The sequence below is a fragment of the Centroberyx affinis genome, unplaced genomic scaffold (genome assembly GCF_046629955.1).
Source record: "Centroberyx affinis isolate AG114_WGS23_722 - 3 ecotype Tasmania unplaced genomic scaffold, CSIRO-AGI_Caff_v1 ptg004841l_1, whole genome shotgun sequence".
Classification (NCBI taxonomy): domain Eukaryota; kingdom Metazoa; phylum Chordata; class Actinopteri; order Beryciformes; family Berycidae; genus Centroberyx; species Centroberyx affinis.
The window spans coordinates 1-16,452 of record NW_027282364.1 but is presented as its reverse complement, the minus strand read 5'-3'; the positions used below and the strand labels follow the sequence as shown (position 1 = coordinate 16,452).

The 16,452-nt window shown below is 44.4% G+C and overlaps 3 protein-coding genes across 3 annotated transcripts; 1 reads left to right on the top strand and 2 right to left on the bottom strand.

Moving 5' to 3' along the window:
- Positions 1-141: 141 nt before the first annotated feature.
- On the bottom strand, positions 142-4,960 carry polr3c (polymerase (RNA) III (DNA directed) polypeptide C). The gene is made up of 13 exons (XM_071545276.1): positions 4,833-4,960; positions 4,258-4,404; positions 3,471-3,735; positions 3,046-3,347; positions 2,756-2,860; positions 1,777-1,950; positions 1,635-1,686; positions 1,453-1,513; positions 1,215-1,365; positions 1,004-1,105; positions 839-888; positions 537-686; positions 142-412 (listed from the first exon to the last, which is right to left on the bottom strand). The coding sequence occupies exons 2-13, from the start codon at positions 4,402-4,404 to the stop codon at positions 328-330; spliced, it is 1,644 nt and encodes a 547-aa protein (XP_071401377.1). The 5' UTR covers positions 4,833-4,960; the 3' UTR covers positions 142-327.
- Positions 4,961-5,053: 93 nt separating this feature from the next.
- rnf115a (ring finger protein 115a) lies at positions 5,054-10,919 on the top strand. Its single transcript, XM_071545277.1, is given in 10 exon segments — positions 5,054-5,139; positions 6,518-6,576; positions 6,869-6,923; positions 7,238-7,432; positions 7,435-7,529; positions 7,714-7,782; positions 7,919-7,991; positions 8,082-8,175; positions 9,172-9,287; positions 9,835-10,919. Coding segments are annotated over 10 exon segments (954 nt in total). The 5' UTR covers positions 5,054-5,061; the 3' UTR covers positions 9,955-10,919.
- Positions 10,920-11,128: 209 nt separating this feature from the next.
- gba1 (glucosylceramidase beta 1) lies at positions 11,129-16,101 on the bottom strand. Its single transcript, XM_071545281.1, has 12 exons — positions 15,978-16,101; positions 15,714-15,788; positions 15,321-15,512; positions 15,078-15,224; positions 14,754-14,887; positions 14,023-14,195; positions 13,833-13,922; positions 13,552-13,699; positions 12,647-12,871; positions 12,078-12,241; positions 11,852-11,968; positions 11,129-11,773 (listed from the first exon to the last, which is right to left on the bottom strand). The coding sequence occupies exons 2-12, from the start codon at positions 15,781-15,783 to the stop codon at positions 11,668-11,670; spliced, it is 1,566 nt and encodes a 521-aa protein (XP_071401382.1). The 5' UTR covers positions 15,784-15,788; positions 15,978-16,101; the 3' UTR covers positions 11,129-11,667.
- Between the last annotated feature and the right edge of the window lie 351 nt (positions 16,102-16,452).

The window sequence follows — 16,452 nt, the reverse complement described above, 5'->3', positions numbered from 1 at the left end:
GTTTTACATTTCAACCAATCACTTTGTCATATGTCTGCCCTACAGTTTTGTGTTTGTCTTTTGATGAAATTAAAACAATTGAACACAAGTATTCTTGTTTTTAATTTATTCATTTGCTGATTCATGTAATAAAACAAGCAAAATATAATCAATTCAAATATTTTATTCCACTCCTAAATAAAGCTTTCCAAGCTACAGTGCTTCTATCTCACATGCATATAAACCAGTAATCAGTCGTACAGTCAGCATTCATAAACACAAAAAGTAACAGTATAATCTTCATGAGTGCTATTGGTGTGAGTTGTAATGCTCGCACATCTGACCGACTCAGCGTGCGACTGCAGCGGTGGAGTTGACGTAGGATTCTAGTAGGAAGATGGTTTCATCTACCTGGTTCTCTGCAGAGTCTAACCTGGAGGGACAAAGGCACAGATACAGAGCTAGTGAGAATGAGAACACCACCTGACCCATGAGGCGACTAGATATTGTGGTTTGACTGCAGAAAAGGGAATAGTAGTGTTGTGTTGAGTTCCTACTTGTTGATATGATGCCGTAAGGACTCCAGCTGCTGCCTTTCAGGAGCGGTGATCATCTCCTCCACCTCCGTCAGCTGTTCAGGCTCTGCCCCGCTGGCCTGCAGAGATGCCAGGATGGCCTCGATTCGCTGGGATTTCTCCAACAGACGCCTGTTAGTCAAACAAAACCAATTAATCTATTAGTCGGGGACACGCCCAGTGAGCCGGTATGATGCTGCGAGTAGACAATGTGAGATCATCTGGCTCGCAGGGGTAGTGACATAGGAAATGTAGGGACATACAGCTACTGGTGATGCACTCACTTGCTCTCTTTGGTCTCAAACAGGCGTCTCTCTATGAGGTTGGCCACTGTCTGCACAGGAAAAATGTACAGAGGCGTGACATCAATCAAGGCACAAACCAGCATTAAAGACATTATTCCACTTGCAGTCCTCATCCATCCAGAGCTTTAAGACTCACTATTTTACCTTGTAGCAGTTCTGAAGTAGCATTCTGGCAGTAGGGAGCTGGTTGACGGTGTAAAGATAGAAGGTACGGGAGGGAGCGTGGTCAGGAGTCTTGGGGATTTCCTGAAGAGCAAAAAATCATGGCTGTTAAGAGAGAATGAGTAGGTAGTGTAAAGATTAAATGCAAAGAGAAGAAGTGGGAAACTGGCATCTCCATGTGTCCTGGACGTACCTGCAGCTGAACCAGGTTCTCTGAAAGCAGGGTGTAGAGCATATCTTTAGCCTCCTTCGCTGGGATCATGGCAAAATCCTCCACCTGCTTCTGCTCCAGATGACGTTTCCTTAGCAACAGACGGAAGATGCGTGCAGACCGGGAGCCAAATCTGATGATGGAGTGAATCAAAAGGTGAATAAATAATGAGTTGCTGATCATATGACAAACACATGTACACACACACACACATACGTACCTCTCCTGTACTACAGACTCGAGCGTTGCCCTTGCCAGATTGGCCAAAGCTCTGTGTAAGTCTGAGAGAGGAGTCAAGGAAAGCAGCCTTATCTTGTATTTCATGAATTACATAGTAAAACCACAGTGTGCAGACATCTCACATGTTAAAGCGTTTAGGGATTTCGAAGATAAAAAGGATACTGACAACGTACATCCCTCCTCCACTGTCACCCGACTTCCCCACAAACTCCATCTGAGAAATGGAGAGGACAGAAAGAGATGAAGAAAGATTCCTGGTGGAAGGAAATTAAGAAAAAGAAAATGATCCGTGCGGAGGTCGTACCGGGTCGTCCACCAGCAGTGTGAGGTACTGGTCTAAGATGGGTCGGCTGATGCTGTAGTTGGGTGGGAGGGACCTGAAGATCTCATTGGCTGAGAGGGCCTGTGTGCAGGTGGCAGAGGGCGGGGTCGTCACCTCGCTCATCCTCAGCATAGTCCTCACTATCTCACTGCTAGTCTGCATTGAAAAGAGGAATGGGTTTAGAGAGATAACAATCATAAAACAAACTTATTTGATGAATTGGTCACAGTATACACATCTGACAGAAGTGTAAGATTAAGTGTATGGGTAAAGCTTTCCAGGTTTTATGCTGCATTAATATAATTTTGTTTCCAAGTTTGTAAACAAATTGAACACCAGATAGCCTAAATTTAATATTGCTTAGGACAGACTTATGTATTTTCATGGACATGTAGTCTACAGTTTATACATTAGAGGCATCTTAATGCTTGGTCCAACAATTCAATATGACGACCTACATATATTGTACATCGACGCAAAATCCTATGCATTAAAAGCCTTTGTTGAATTATGATACCTGCAGCAGGCTCAACAGTAGGTTCTGGTAATAACTGCAATGCTATATAATTTTCAGGTTTTTACGCAATTAACTGCTGTCTAGTTAGTCCAACTAGTGATCATCATTCAATTGATGCACTGTGTGAGCCATGTCAAAGAATCAATACTTCTTCATCTCCCAAGGCCCCTTTTAATTTCTGGTTTAGTTTAAGCATGATGAGCATGTCTGGCAACTTTGGGTTAGACAGAAAAAAATAACACATAGGTTTGGATCTACATGTTGCTATCAGAGCAGATTTGACAGCGTTGTCATTGTAAAACCAAGCTTTCTTCAATAAAAAACCCCCCACTATTCCTCAAGCTCAACTTCCCCAATCTAAATTCTAGTTGTTGGTGGCGAGCAGGCAAGTCAAATTTTCAATAGTCGTTAATGAATATTTCAGCCTTTTTTTATAAACCTCACCTGGTCGAGTTTGTTGGCCACAGCACTGATGATGGTCTGGTCTCTGAAGTGGAGGTGGAACCTCTCAAAGTTCACCTGCCAGTAGATCCCCTCATCACCATGTGTCTGAGTGAGAGAGACAGAAATAGAGATAGAGAGAGACAGAGAGCGAGAGAGAGAAAGAGAGAGACAAATGTATTCCTTTAGAACGGTTAGACATAACAAGTGAAGGGAGCGATAACTGAGCAGGATAAGAAACAAGTTTAAAAAAAATCAGTGAAAACTGTAACTGAGCTGGTAAAAACACTCACCTCTGTATCCAGCTTGGCCTTCTTCGCATTTCTTTGGTCCTCTCCATCCTCACTGGAGCAGCGGCGTTTCCCCCTTCCTATGAGTGTGACATGCGGGACCTTGTAGCAGTCAGTGAAGCTCTCTGGCGTGGGCGGGGCGGCGTTAGCAGGGGCAGCAGGGGTGGAGGAGGTACCAGGGGCAGCTGGAGCAGCGCTGTCTGCCGGTGCTGCCTCTGCCACTGGAGGACAGCGCTGCAGAAAATGGGTCTCCACCAGGTTGGAGAATGCAGAGGACACTTCGCTGTACTCCATGCTGCGACCCTCTAGACGAAGAGAGAGAAGACAAAGGGGAAATTGCCGTCATGAAAACAGTCTTGCAGTCCATTGTTTAATTTCACACTTAACCCACTCACTTCATCCTGTTTAAACCCTTTCTTGATACTGACCCTCCATACTGTGTGTGAGGCGGTCGGCGACTGTCTTCACCGTGCTGCTCATGGTCATGTGACCTCTCTGTAGTAATTCTTCTATGATCAGTTCCCCTGTGTCACCGTAGAGGGTTTTGGCTGTGTAGATGTAGCGGGGGTAGCGCAGAATCCGTAGAATCCGCTCACAACTGGCCCGATACTCCACTAGGCTGCCTGGTCCTTTGCGGCCCGAGCTGAACACGCAGGCTCCGTGCTGCATGAGCACACACAGAGACTTCTTCACCTGGACAGAGGCACAGGAGGGAGGAGGAGAGGTCTTAGCTGCTTGACCACATCACAGACAGGTTGGGTTGACTACAAGTGATGAGGCGACTAGGCATGCTTATCTCACGATACATTTCGATACGCAATATGGGGTTCACGATTGGATACAACCACGATGTGATGTAATAAATAAAAGTTCAAGGACAACAAAGTCTGACTGTGCAGAATTATGTTCATTTCTGAGCCACAAATCTTTCCAGCGATGGCACTGGCTTGCTAGAATATAAACAACAATTTAAAAATGTTATTACAAACTACAAATAATATAATTTAGATGGATAGCGTGTGAAATTGTGATGGGCAAGCCATTTCATTTGTGATTACTAGAGCAGAATAAAATATAGCTAATATCACAATACATTTTTCTGCCCCATGATAAGTATTGTCCCATTTTTGTACTATACACTAAAGAGTGTGTGTGTGTGTTAGCCATAAAAGCAGTAACAGCAAAGCAGGAGTAAGAATAGGACTCCAACAGTACCAGGTCCAGTGGGGTGCCAGTCTCATGAATGATGGTCCGTAGATTCTGCGCCCCACCTCTGAGCAAGTGTGTTCCCACCTTTTCCACCACATCTCCAAAGTGTTCCTGCAGCAGGAGGCCACACAAACGCACCTCCTGGGCAGTCATCTGTAGGGGGAACACACAGAGAAACACACATACAGATATATACAGTATATACAACCAACAACCAAGTGACAGTATAACTAAATACACAGACACGTTCAGGCACAGACAGATACACAAACGAACTCAGGCAAACGCACACACACACACACACACACACACACACACACACACACACACACACACACACACACACACACACACACACACGCACAGACCAATAACAGTGACCATTAACAGTTTACCATTAACAGTACACCAGTAAGTATGCACAGCTTTTCCAAAATACACTGCCAGGAAGCTAAAGTAATTTATACTTCGTCATACTTAGGTAACCAGACAGTTAGATAACACTTCTCACGCAATCGATCAGGTTTTACAACTTAATATTTATGTTATCCGATACGTTCACTATTACTATTTTCACAAACCTTTCCGAAACACCTGGCTTACGTTCTGGACAGATGCGACCCTTGTTTTTAAGCATCCCACAGATGGAAAACTAAACACATGTGGCTCTTTGACAACACAATAACAACTTCCGCCCTTTGCTTCAATTCGCCCCCAAATAACTGTCGCGGTGCATGCTGGGCTGGAGGCGGATGGCTGTGTTCAGTTTGCTGGAGGACCGACGTCAGTGTTTGTGCTAGTCTGGGGAAGATGGCGGAGGCTGCGGCTGTACCCCCGCATCGGTTTTTCTGTCACTGTTGTAAGGGAGAAGTGAGCCCCAAGCTCCCGGTAAGACAAATGTGTTGTCGTCCTCGATTCATCATACCTCCTGCTTTCATTGCATGCGGTTGACAAGTGAACCCTAGTCTGAAATAACATTTGTTTCGCTTGCTATAGCTAAACGCTAGCTAGCCAGTTAGCTATGGCCCTTGGATCGGCGGTCCAGCGAGCTGGCGTTTGTTGTTGTAACTTACTGAATCAACTCGCAACCCTTGCTAATATATTCGTCAAAAAAATCCCAGAAGCAAATGCCGGAAAGTTTTGCTCAGCTTGCATGTTTAGGGCAGTTTTGTGAGAGTACAACGCTTCAAGAAATGCTTTTGACAGCCAGCTCAGGGATGTTGTGTTTTGAAGAACAACACGAACACAGCTGAGAGAAGCTCTGTGTTGGCTTGTCGATTAACGTTATATCCAATGTTAACTTTAAGTAGCGTTATGCCGTGTTGGTTTTCATTCCTTGTTTCAGATAAGATCACACTATTGGAACGACGTTTGGGGAAAATTGGGAACATACCACATAATCTCGGTTTTAGTTTCATTTTTATAGCCAAAAGTGAGAGTAACATGATGTCCGAGCGTTGACATGACCCTTGTCTTGACAAATGTTGGCTAACCCTAGGTAATGTTATACATTATATTTGCTTGATTGCGTAGTTAATAATATATTGTGGACAGTTAGCCAGGTTTACAATCTCTTTTTGTGTCCTCTGTGTTTGTCAGTCAATGTGTGTATATCCTCTCAACCACATAAGTTATAGCCAAACAGAATCCTTTTAGGTTATGGTCGACTGTAATCCCAGATACTTGCAGCCTGCCACCGAAGCTAAATTTGCCTGCTTGTCTCAGGCACACTCAGTCCTGAGGCATGTCTTCACTGTGCCCGCTGACTGCAACACCCCAGTTTATCACCCCACTACTATATCACAAGGAGCAACTCACTCATGTTTTCACTCATGTTCCCATTTATACAACGGACCGCCCCTTTATGACCAAATGACACACAACTCTGTCTGGAAAGTGTTTTTGTTTACAACAAACATTACAAGGGGGACAACTCATCTTTCAGCTGTAAGGACTGACAGTAGTGCTTCCTCATTTTATAGGCAGCTGTCTCTGAAACTCTCCACACCTTACCTGTGGCTGGCAGACCAGCTCTACTTCCTGAGTCACATTCATAAAACACGGACCGTCATACAGACTGGGTGACATACAGTGATATACTCGCAAATACCGATGCTGATTGCTGACACTGTATTTTTATGTTGGTCAAGCCAGTCAGCATCATGTCTTTACAGTGTCTGTGTGATTCCCAGCCACTGTAGTAGAAGATGCAGCCTAGGATATGTAACCACCTACGGATCTAATCAAATGCCCTGACTCTTCCTAGGAATACATCTGTCCAAGATGTGATTCAGGGTTCATAGAGGAAGTAACAGAAGATTCCAGGTAAGAGTCTCTATTTAGGTATCTACTTTACAGATCCAGATAACATGTGATGTCAAGGCCTTTTAGTGTTGGGCTGGAACAAAATCAGGCACATGGATTGTTAAAGCTTGCCTCATGCCTATTTACGAGGACCTGGGTAGTACGCCTGTCTGTACTGGCACTAGAGGCACTTTTAGGCCAACTCTTCATTCAGTTTTGTTCCAGGTTAACACTAACGCTGTTCATGTGCACAGGGTTCAGTGGATGTTGCTAATGTTGTGTCTTTTGTCCCCTTGTGCGCCGTTTCCATCAGTCTCCTAGAGGGCGGTGCTAACGGGATAGATGACACAGCCACACAGTTTGCAGAGGTACGAGTTATGCTGAGAGATTTGGGGGAGTAGAGGGTGGGGGCAAGGAGGATTGATTGCAGTTGTTTTCTGTGTTTTGGTTAACTCAGTCTTTCTCTTTCCCTGCCCCTTCACTCACCTTTCCTTTGACCTATGCCCTTCTTTTCCTCATTGCATGCTTGCTTTCTCCCATGTTCTGTCCTTGGCTTTCATTTTTACTCTATCATTGCATTACTTGATTTCCTGTCCATGCTCCCACTTTCTCCATTTGAATATCCCGCCCTCTTCGAACCTCTACTTGTGCCCTCACCTGTTCTCTCCCTTCATCCCACTAGCTATGGCACCTGCTGTTCGTGGAGCGGCCGTTCACAACAGACGGCGACAGCCCTGACTCGGAGCCACGGGTCCCAGGAGGGGGAGGGGGCTTGGGAGGTCTCAGCGGGCTGGGGGGGCTGGGAGGGGGACCAATTGGGGGGTCAGTCCCAGCAGGCCTAGGAGGACCAATGGGTGGTCCACTAGGAGCTGGGGAAACACTGGGGGCCAGGACGTCCCCCCTCGCCTGCACAGCCAGAGGAGATACCGGTCCAGAGGCAGCAGCAGGCCAGACCGCTCGCCTGCTGTGGAAGGGTGAGTCACTGGCTGGTTCAACCTCAACCCCACACACTTGTCTGTCAGTCTTCCTTACCATCCACTTGACTCTCTTAGCCTGCCTTGCATAATCCGACTTATAATCACTGTAGTGCTAATTATGCACCTTCCAGTCTTTATTTTTGGTGATGGCATTATTTGATGCCTGTATGTTTTCTCTCAGGATCGTACAACAGTTTCTTGCTGGTCTATTTGCCAACTCTGGAGTCCCTGGCTCACCTCCCCTCTCATGGTAAGATGACACAATGTTTGTCACAATTGTTGAATCAAATCAGCTTTTGTGAAATATGGTGGAGCATGGTGAATTTTATGAAAACCATGGCTTGTGCATATTTGTTATCAATTTTTGGTGTCTGTGTGTCTTTCAGGACAGGGATGCTGCACTCTAACCCAGGGGATTATGCCTGGGGGCAGGGAGGGTTAGATGCCGTTATAACGCAGGTAAACCAAACTTAATATAAGCAATATACGAAGTCACCTTTTAATTTCTCTTCAGTTTATAAATGTGAGTTTGTGTGTGTGTATGTGTAGTTATTAGGTCAGTTTGAGAACACGGGGCCTCCTCCAGCAGAGAAAGAGAAGATCTCTTCTCTCCCCACTGTCAACATCTCTCAGGAACAAGCAGGTCAGTCACTCTTCTTCTCTTTCCCTTTGTCTCACTGTGTCTTCACAATGTTACTGTCACCGTGCCCCCTAACATCAAATTACAATATTGCTTGAGGACATGGCTGGAGCTGTCAGTCTGATCCTCTGAATACAATGACTGTATTTAGCAGAGTAGCTAAGTACACACCTGTTGGCTATATGATGGCCATTCAGCTGATTCAGTGCTTACTATACTGGGAGAGGATGTGCATCAAGTATAGGCCTCCTCAGTACAATCTGTAATGATTTGCTAATCTGGCATTATGTAAATACGTGTTTATTTAAAACTCTGCGTGGCAGTTCGGTATAGCATGGACAGGTACTTGTATTTCTAGGCTGTTGCTGTATGCCAAGTGAAGCCTTGGTATTTTGCACAGAAAATCAGTTTGGGATGAAATGCCCATTTTCTTCTGAGAAGATCAACCGCTTGTACCATAAACTCCTTTTTAGACTACAGTTTTTTTATTTGCTGGTCATCCACCTCCCCTGGCTTTCTCCCCACCCTTGTTTTGGCTCTGCTCTTATGTTATGTTATATCTCTTATATTGCCCTATTTTACCTCCCAACTTTATCTATGCATTTAGCTATGCTGCATGGCTTTTGCAGGGCTGTTGATAGCTGACTCATTGGGATAAATGAAGATCTGTGTCTCTCCCTCTGCCTCTTTCTGGCCTAGGCCGACATAACTGTTGTTTCGGTGTCTTTTGTCAGTAGGAAGGCGATGCTTATTACCCTCAAGTCATCTCAATGCTCCCCTCGGGAATGTTTTTGATGCAAACACAGATGAGGCTATAATGACCTTGTTGACGTCTTCTCAAGAAATGCAATTGTGCAGCAACTTGCAATCCCCAAGACATTCTCAAGTCATTACCAAGTAACTTAGTGACTATTACCACTAGAGATATTGATGTAGTCAGGGTTTTGATACCATTTAAATGATAAATCACATTTGTGTCTCTTGTCCTGTCCCCTGTAGACTGCAGTATGGAATGTCCGGTGTGCAAAGAGGACTTTGCAGTGGGAGAGCCTGTCAGACAGCTACCCTGTAACCACTTCTTTCATTCAGACTGTATAGTACCATGGCTGGAAATGGTGAGAATCATGGTGAAGAAAGCAGAACTTTGCAGACCAAGAGTCAAGGGATAGGCCCTTGATGATAGCTTGTGCTATTTATGAGATCTTCATGTTATTCTTTAGTGTTGGGGTAGTCTTAAGACCTAAAGGAACCTTGAAAGCATGCGTTGGTTCTCTGGTAATCACCACAGAAACATCAGGCTAAATTTAGCTATCACTACTGCTAAATGAATGCCCATCAGAGTAAAAACCCCACAATGACTCATAATTCCCGTTCAAATCAGCTTAAATCAACAATACATTGTTTAATGCTAAATCAGGATGGTTTTTATCCTAAATTTGAAAATGCCACATTTGCCCCAATCTGCCAATCATTGCTGATGTTTATTTGACTCACCAGATAGCTAGATGGCAATCGAGGCCAAAGAACAATCTGAGTATCACAAAAAACAGGACTGATATTATAATGAGGAAGCAACTTGTCTACCACTAGCCAGACACTTGAGAAAACTGCCCAAAGCTAATCTAAGCTTTCTACACGTTGTCTTGTTCTCTCTCCATGCAGCATGACACATGTCCAGTGTGTAGGAAGGGTTTGAATGGAGAAGACAGCAGCAGCCAGCCCCCACCAGAGTCCCCCTCCCTCTCCACGGACCCTCGCACACAGGAGAGATGGTCCTTCTGAGACGCCCACCTGTGTCATCCCTCGGTTCCCCTCGCCTACATTCAGCAACACACACAGAGAAGACATAACGCTTCTCACTCTCCTCTGTTCATCTCTATTGCAGTCATAGTCTCAGTCTGATTTTTTTTTTTATTATTTTCTATTTTAATGACTTTCTCCCGAACCATGTATACAGCTCTCATACACAAGTCCATTGAGGTCTGTTTGATCTCCTTTGCCTAATCACAACCAAACAGCCCAGATTGATCATCAGGCCCATGTCGTCTTACCTTCCACTTCTCACACCAACCCCCTTTTTCCATCCTTCTGAAAATGCACTGCTGTAATACACTGTTGTGGGGAAACGCCAGACTATATTTCATACACCTTGCCCTCTTTACTCAGCCCACGATCAGCTGAAACCTGCAACTGAGCCCTCTAAGGCATATGGTTCACATCGGACCAAGTATGTGTCGCTTTCACTCTTGCCGTTTAGTGTCCTTCAATAAATGAATGAAACAAGAGTATTTTCTAGGAAGGATGCAGAATGGCTGCTGTGTAATGGCCACAAACGGGAGCTGTGACGTTAAATGAAAGCTAAGGATTCCTTACACCTGTCTGGACCCTGTTACATCTGAAAGGATAAGCTTTGTGCCCAGCAAGGATATAGGAAAGGGGCAAGGCCTCACTATGGAACTCGGCCTGTTATCTCCCTAATGCTTTAGATTTCGACTTCCTCCTTCTGGTGTATATATTATAAACAGATGGCATCCCTCTGTCATTTTATCCCTCTGTTTATGACTTTGTCTTTTGTTTCACATTTTTATCACTTTTTTTGATGTAAATAATTTTAGTCCAACAACTTATGGTTTGAAAAGAAAAAAAAAACATTGAGAATGGAGAAGCAAATGTGAAATACCTGGTTATCAAAATATGTATATTATATATATGAAAAAATGTGTATGATGTATTAATAAATTGGAAAAAAAAACCTACCATAATGGCTATACTTTGTATTGTTAAACCATAATTTCCACTGTTCACAATCCAATCAATGTAGGTGTCACTGTATATGGTCTCTCCTTGACCATATACAAGGATGTCTCACTGTGTATCTCCCCGCTGATACTTCAGACGCCATGTCAGACTTGACAAGGAATTTTTGAGACCACTGAATTAGCATGTTAAAGCTGAAAAGTATGTACTTTATTTAAAATTGAAAAAAAAAAATACAGCAACTGGTTAAGGCATTTACAAATTCTGTACATTATTTAGATTTCTTTAGAGATGTGACATTGTGAGGACAATTTAAGCATGTCATCTGTTAGAAATGCAGGCATCGGTTATACTTCAGCACTGGCCACATACATTCATTACTTTCAAGTACCTTTCCTGATTAGAATCAGTGCATAAAAAATAAAGTATAGTAGTAAAAATTGAAATCACATGGCTGGGTTGAGGTAAATCTTGTTTGCAGAGGTTAATTTAACTGGAGCCATACTAAAATCAGGAAAGCTGTGCTGATAAGTATGGCTGATAATGTTGTGGACTTGTTGATATGAAAATACCTGGCACCTGTTAATAGGAGAAGCACAGAGTGACTTGGTACTGAAAAGGATCACAAAGTAATAACTGCTTTGGTGCTGAGAAGGATTCAACAGTAAAAGCTTACTTTCTCTGGTCTGTTGAAATGTTCATTCAGTATGTAGTTCAGGTGAAATGAATATGTATTAATCAGTGTGTGTTCCAAGCAAGTGTGATCAAGGAATGAGCTGGAGCAGCAGAGGGGATGAAGCCCACGACAGGATCCCACACCTCGAACTGGATCACAGATGATGACCTGCAAAACACACACACACACAGCTTATTAGAATGAAGCGCCAATCAACTGCACAACACACACACATAATTCACATACTTGTTGAGTATGATGAGAACGACTGAGCCATCTGGCCTGATGAAGGCAGAGACTTCCAAGGCTGTTTCCTGACTGGTAGACACGCCCACTCTCTGAGACCCCTCCCACAGGAACTTACTGCAAACAAAGGCGATTGGTGTGGATCAAATTAGAATGCTACCTTTTAAGGACTGGATGAAGTGACATTCAGACTAAATCCTAAGACCCAGCTAAAACAGCATGCTACCTGAAGTGGGCCATGCTATAGAAGGTGGGCTGCTTGTAGAAGACATCGCGGTCAGCAATCACTATAACAGGGCTGTCCACAAAGTTCTTGACCCAGTTTGGCCCACCAGTCTGGTCCAAAGCCAGGTTCCAGTCCGTCCAGCCCACCACATAGTGGTTCAAGTCCTGCAGTGGAGAAAGAGAAACAACCACAGATGAGTGAAGTGCCTTATAGTATCTTGTTTCAATGTCAAATGGGCAGCACATCTGCATAAACAAATCCCTCCTGATTCTCAAGATGTCAGGAGAGTGAATGCACCCATGCAAAATGAATGGAATGAAGGGAGTCCAATTTCTTTTGAGGGAGAGTGAGGAGAGAAGAGACAAAGCACCAGTTCCAGCTTGCTCTGGTTGCCTGCAGGCGGTTTGTGGAGTGTGTGCAGTCAGTGTGACTTCTAAACCTGCAGTGCAGCATGGAGGGAGGTGACTCACCCCTCCAGAACAGCTCGCAGCATGCCAGAATCTCACTTCTGTAACAATGGATCCCACTGAACAAGTATAACTCTCATGCATAAGATATGACGCTCTTACCTGTATAATGTCATGCGCGTACTGCTCCGCCCTCTGCCAGCTGCCCAGCTTCACCCCTCTGTCTGCTGGACTCCAGCCAGCGCAGGCCTCTGTGCCAAACAGGTAATACTCCGGGTAGAGGTGATGGGTGGTGCCCAGGCTTAGCTCGGCTGGCACAAAGCTGTCCATGTACCAGTGAACTGCCACGCCGTGGATGTACCTGCCCGCATGCACATCACTGAGGACCTGGGGAGAACGAGGGGAAGAGAGGAGCAATAATCCACTTAGTTTTAACATGGGGGGTTATTTTGCACTTGATGGCCACGAAAACCATAATATAAACTACAAGATCGAGTGCAGCTGGGACAAGTTTGTAGCATTTGTAGCGTTTGAATGAAGCCACGAAAATAGCCTGAAAACTTAAACATTTAACACAGTCTGTGAACAGATTCAACAACAGATCCCTCTTTTAAGACAATAAAGCAGTAATTGGTCGGTCGTCATTTCTACTCTTGGTTTACACTAAAATTAGTATTTAAAAATAAAAGTAGATCCGGTCTCCCAAACAGGAACTATCTCTCCTAAATGGTATCCCTCCGCTATGTTGTCTTCTATCAGTAAAAATGTAAATGAAATTATGTAAAATGTTGGACCCACAGTCAACTGAAAATCACAGTAGCACGTTCTGTTGTTGAAGCTGTTCACAAACATGTTAAATGTCAGTTTTCAGGCTATTTTCGTTCATTCAAATGAATAGGAAGTAAAAGTCCAAACGCTACAAATCCCAGCTGCATCAGATTGTGGTGAGTAGTTTATATTAGTTTATATTCTGCTTTTCATGGTGGTCAAGTGCCAAATAACCCCCATTTTCAAACTAAGTGCTTTAAACACATCCATTCCCTCTATCTTTCCATTCTTGGCCTCACCACTTTAGCCCAATGAGGCAGCAGCAGGCGGTTGTCGTCCAGTATGAGGATGTGTGTGCGGGGGTGTGAGGAGGCGTGCAGGGCAGGACCCAGGTCCATCGCCACCCAGTCCCTCTGCTCCTCCGGGGTGAAGCCCAGAGCCTGGAAACTGCAGTGGGTCAAATATTAAACACTGAAAAATCTATTCTTCTCCACATTGTTGAGAAATTTAGCAGCCATGTAGATGCTTCATATTGATTTTCACATCTTTTGTTTGAATGTAATATAATGTGAGGAGTGACCTGTAGTTTGTCATCTCTCCTGCAGAGGGCTCATTCCCTGTGGTCAATGCCCAGAAGGACAGGTTGTGTTTGGCATATTCCTCAAGGAACCTGAGGGGACAGAAGCAAAAGGAACCAGCAGAATTAATTTCTACTTAATCCAGTATTACCGATGTGTGTTGCCAGACTGAGGGGAAGCTTCATGTTTCACCTGATATAGTACTGAGCCCAGGTTTTGTGCTCCTTGCCCCCCGGCCGGCCCTTGAGGGAACCCTTTCCTATGAGTGCATCGTTAGTTTTCAGCCAGGCTGGGGCGCTCCAGGCACTCGCCAGCAGAGACAGGGGACGAGGAGACAGAGCCTGGGCGCGCTGCAGCAGGGGGATCTGAGAGAGGGAGAGAGAGAGGAATAACAGAGGAAGAAGAGGAGAAGAAGATGGGTGAGAGAGGGACAGACTAAGGGATATTTGTGTGTGTGTGAGAGAGAGAAGGTCAAAACACAACAACATTTCACAAAACACAATGACATTTCACAAAACACAACAACATTTCACAAAACACAACAACATTTCAGAGTAGTACACAATAGAAACAGGAAATGACATTGAACTGTCGCCAGGGACTTGGGTTCTGTCCAATCACAAGAAGTGTTATCCCACCTTTTCCGTAATCTGAAATGTTGTTGTGTTTTGTGAAATGTTGTTGTGTCGTGTTTTGTGAAATGTCGTTGTGTTTTGTGAAATGTTGTTGTGTTTTGTGAAATGTCGTTGTGTTTTGTGAAATGTCGTGTTTTGTGAAATGTTGTTGTGTTTTGTGAAATGTCGTTGTGTTTTGTGAAATGTCGTTGTGTTTTGTGAAATGTCGTTGTGTTTTGTGAAATGTTGTTGTGTTTTGACCCTCAGGGCAACCGTAGTAGAAAGAGATAGATAGAGAGAGAGAGAGACCTTCATGTTGGTGTCTTCAGGAGCCAGTGTGAAGTTGTCCAGGCTGTAGTCTCCAGGTGTGTCAGCGTAGGTGTACAGACGGGTGGAGAAGTCACAGCTGGCCATGGGTACACGCACCACACTGTAGCCTATACCTGCCAGACACACAGCGTCAAGAAGGACTGGTGTGAGTTACGCTGGATGATTATGCTGAATAATTAGGATGATTCTGATGTCTTGAGTCATGCTGGATGATTTGGATGATTCTGATATCTTTCTTTTGTCCGTGGGAATAAATTATGACCAGTAACAGACAAACACGTGCACACACCAACACGCACAAACCTTCAGTAGAAAAGTACTGTCTTAACAGCTGGTCCTGGGTGCCAGCAGACAAGGACAGGATGTTAATAGCTGCTGCATCTGTCATGGCTCCCCCAAAACCCCTGATCCTCTGGTACTTCTGGTAGGGAACAATAGTCAACCTGAGGCCTGAAAGAGACACACACACACAAAGAGGCTCGGATGAGAGAGATGACAAGTGTACAGCTGATCAGAGCTTTGCACGCAACCCAACACCTTCCTCACCTGCCCCAGTGCTGTTAGCGTGGACCTGACCCTGGCCTTTCTCCAGCCTGCTGCCAGCCATGCTGCTCAGGTAGGAGGAGAACTGGCCCAGTGGAGGCAGGGTGACCGACCCAACACTGTCACAGTATGTTGAATTACACTCACACACCACAGAGTCATGGCCGAAGTTACGGGACACACATTTATTGCTTCCTGGGAAAAGAAACATAAACTCATATGGACTATTGCTCTGGGTGAGTGCCACACTGTATTGGGGAAGTAAAGAGTTTTACTTAAAATATATACAGTTTTACCATGTTTTACTTAAAATATATACAGCGAAAGAGGGAACATAGCAGTGTGATAGGGCCCTTGCAAGAAAAAATAAAGTGCTGTGCTGTGTTGGTGCCTTACCTGTGGAGAGGGTCACTACTGTGAAGACAACAAGGGCCAAAAGGACTGCTGCTGGCGATGACAACGCCATTTTATCTATAAACAAAGTAGATCCTAATGGTTACACAACTGCCTATCAAATAAGCTTCAATACATAGTGTAAACCAGTGACAGACAGCAGCTATACACGACATAATAGTGTAATGAATGCTCCATTCATTTTGCTGACACGCGCGTTTAATTTCCAACCACAGGGTCAGTTCACTTCAAAATAGATGCTCTCACCTTGCTGGCTCCTGGCAGAAACTCTGGCATGTCCTGGGGATTATTTCAATTCTTTATTAGTGACCTGTCAAGTTATTTTGTCTACGCTGCCATACCAGCGGTTTCCCTGTTGTTTATTTTGGCGATCGAATGGGACTTCGGCAGTCATGTGACCTAAAAAGTGTCACATGAAGCACCATGCAGTTGCCTGTGTCCGCAGCCAGATGGCGCTATACCATAAACTAGATTTCCATGAACTTTTCCAAAATATCCCACCCCCGCCCAGATATTCCCCTCATTAACATAAACTGATGTAACATGAGATCACGCAAAGCTGTTCACGTGACATGTTTTGGATAATTTTAACCTTGTGTCCTTCTCTGGACAATCATTGAGCCGTTTAAAGTGTCCGCACAATGATAAACCTCTTTTCAATAATCCAGACAGACAATACTTTTTTTTTCATACAACATTTTATTATGAAAGAAGCATACAT

Excerpts from the sequence above, each read along its gene's own strand:
- gba1 (XM_071545281.1), bottom strand. The coding sequence starts at position 15,783 with ATGGCGTTGTCATCGCCAGCAGCAGTCCTTTTGGCCCTTGTTGTCTTC. Across the intron at positions 15,225-15,320 it reads CGCTAACAGCACTGGGGCAG|GCCTCAGGTTGACTATTGTT; the intron begins GTGAGGAAGGTG and ends TGTCTCTTTCAG. Across the intron at positions 14,888-15,077 it reads ACAGTACTTTTCTACTGAAG|GTATAGGCTACAGTGTGGTG; the intron begins GTTTGTGCGTGT and ends TGTGTCTGGCAG.
- polr3c (XM_071545276.1), bottom strand. The coding sequence starts at position 4,404 with ATGACTGCCCAGGAGGTGCGTTTGTGTGGCCTCCTGCTGCAGGAACAC. Across the intron at positions 1,951-2,755 it reads TGGCCAACAAACTCGACCAG|ACTAGCAGTGAGATAGTGAG; the intron begins GTGAGGTTTATA and ends TTTTCAATGCAG. Across the intron at positions 413-536 it reads TTACGGCATCATATCAACAA|GTTAGACTCTGCAGAGAACC; the intron begins GTAGGAACTCAA and ends TTGTCCCTCCAG.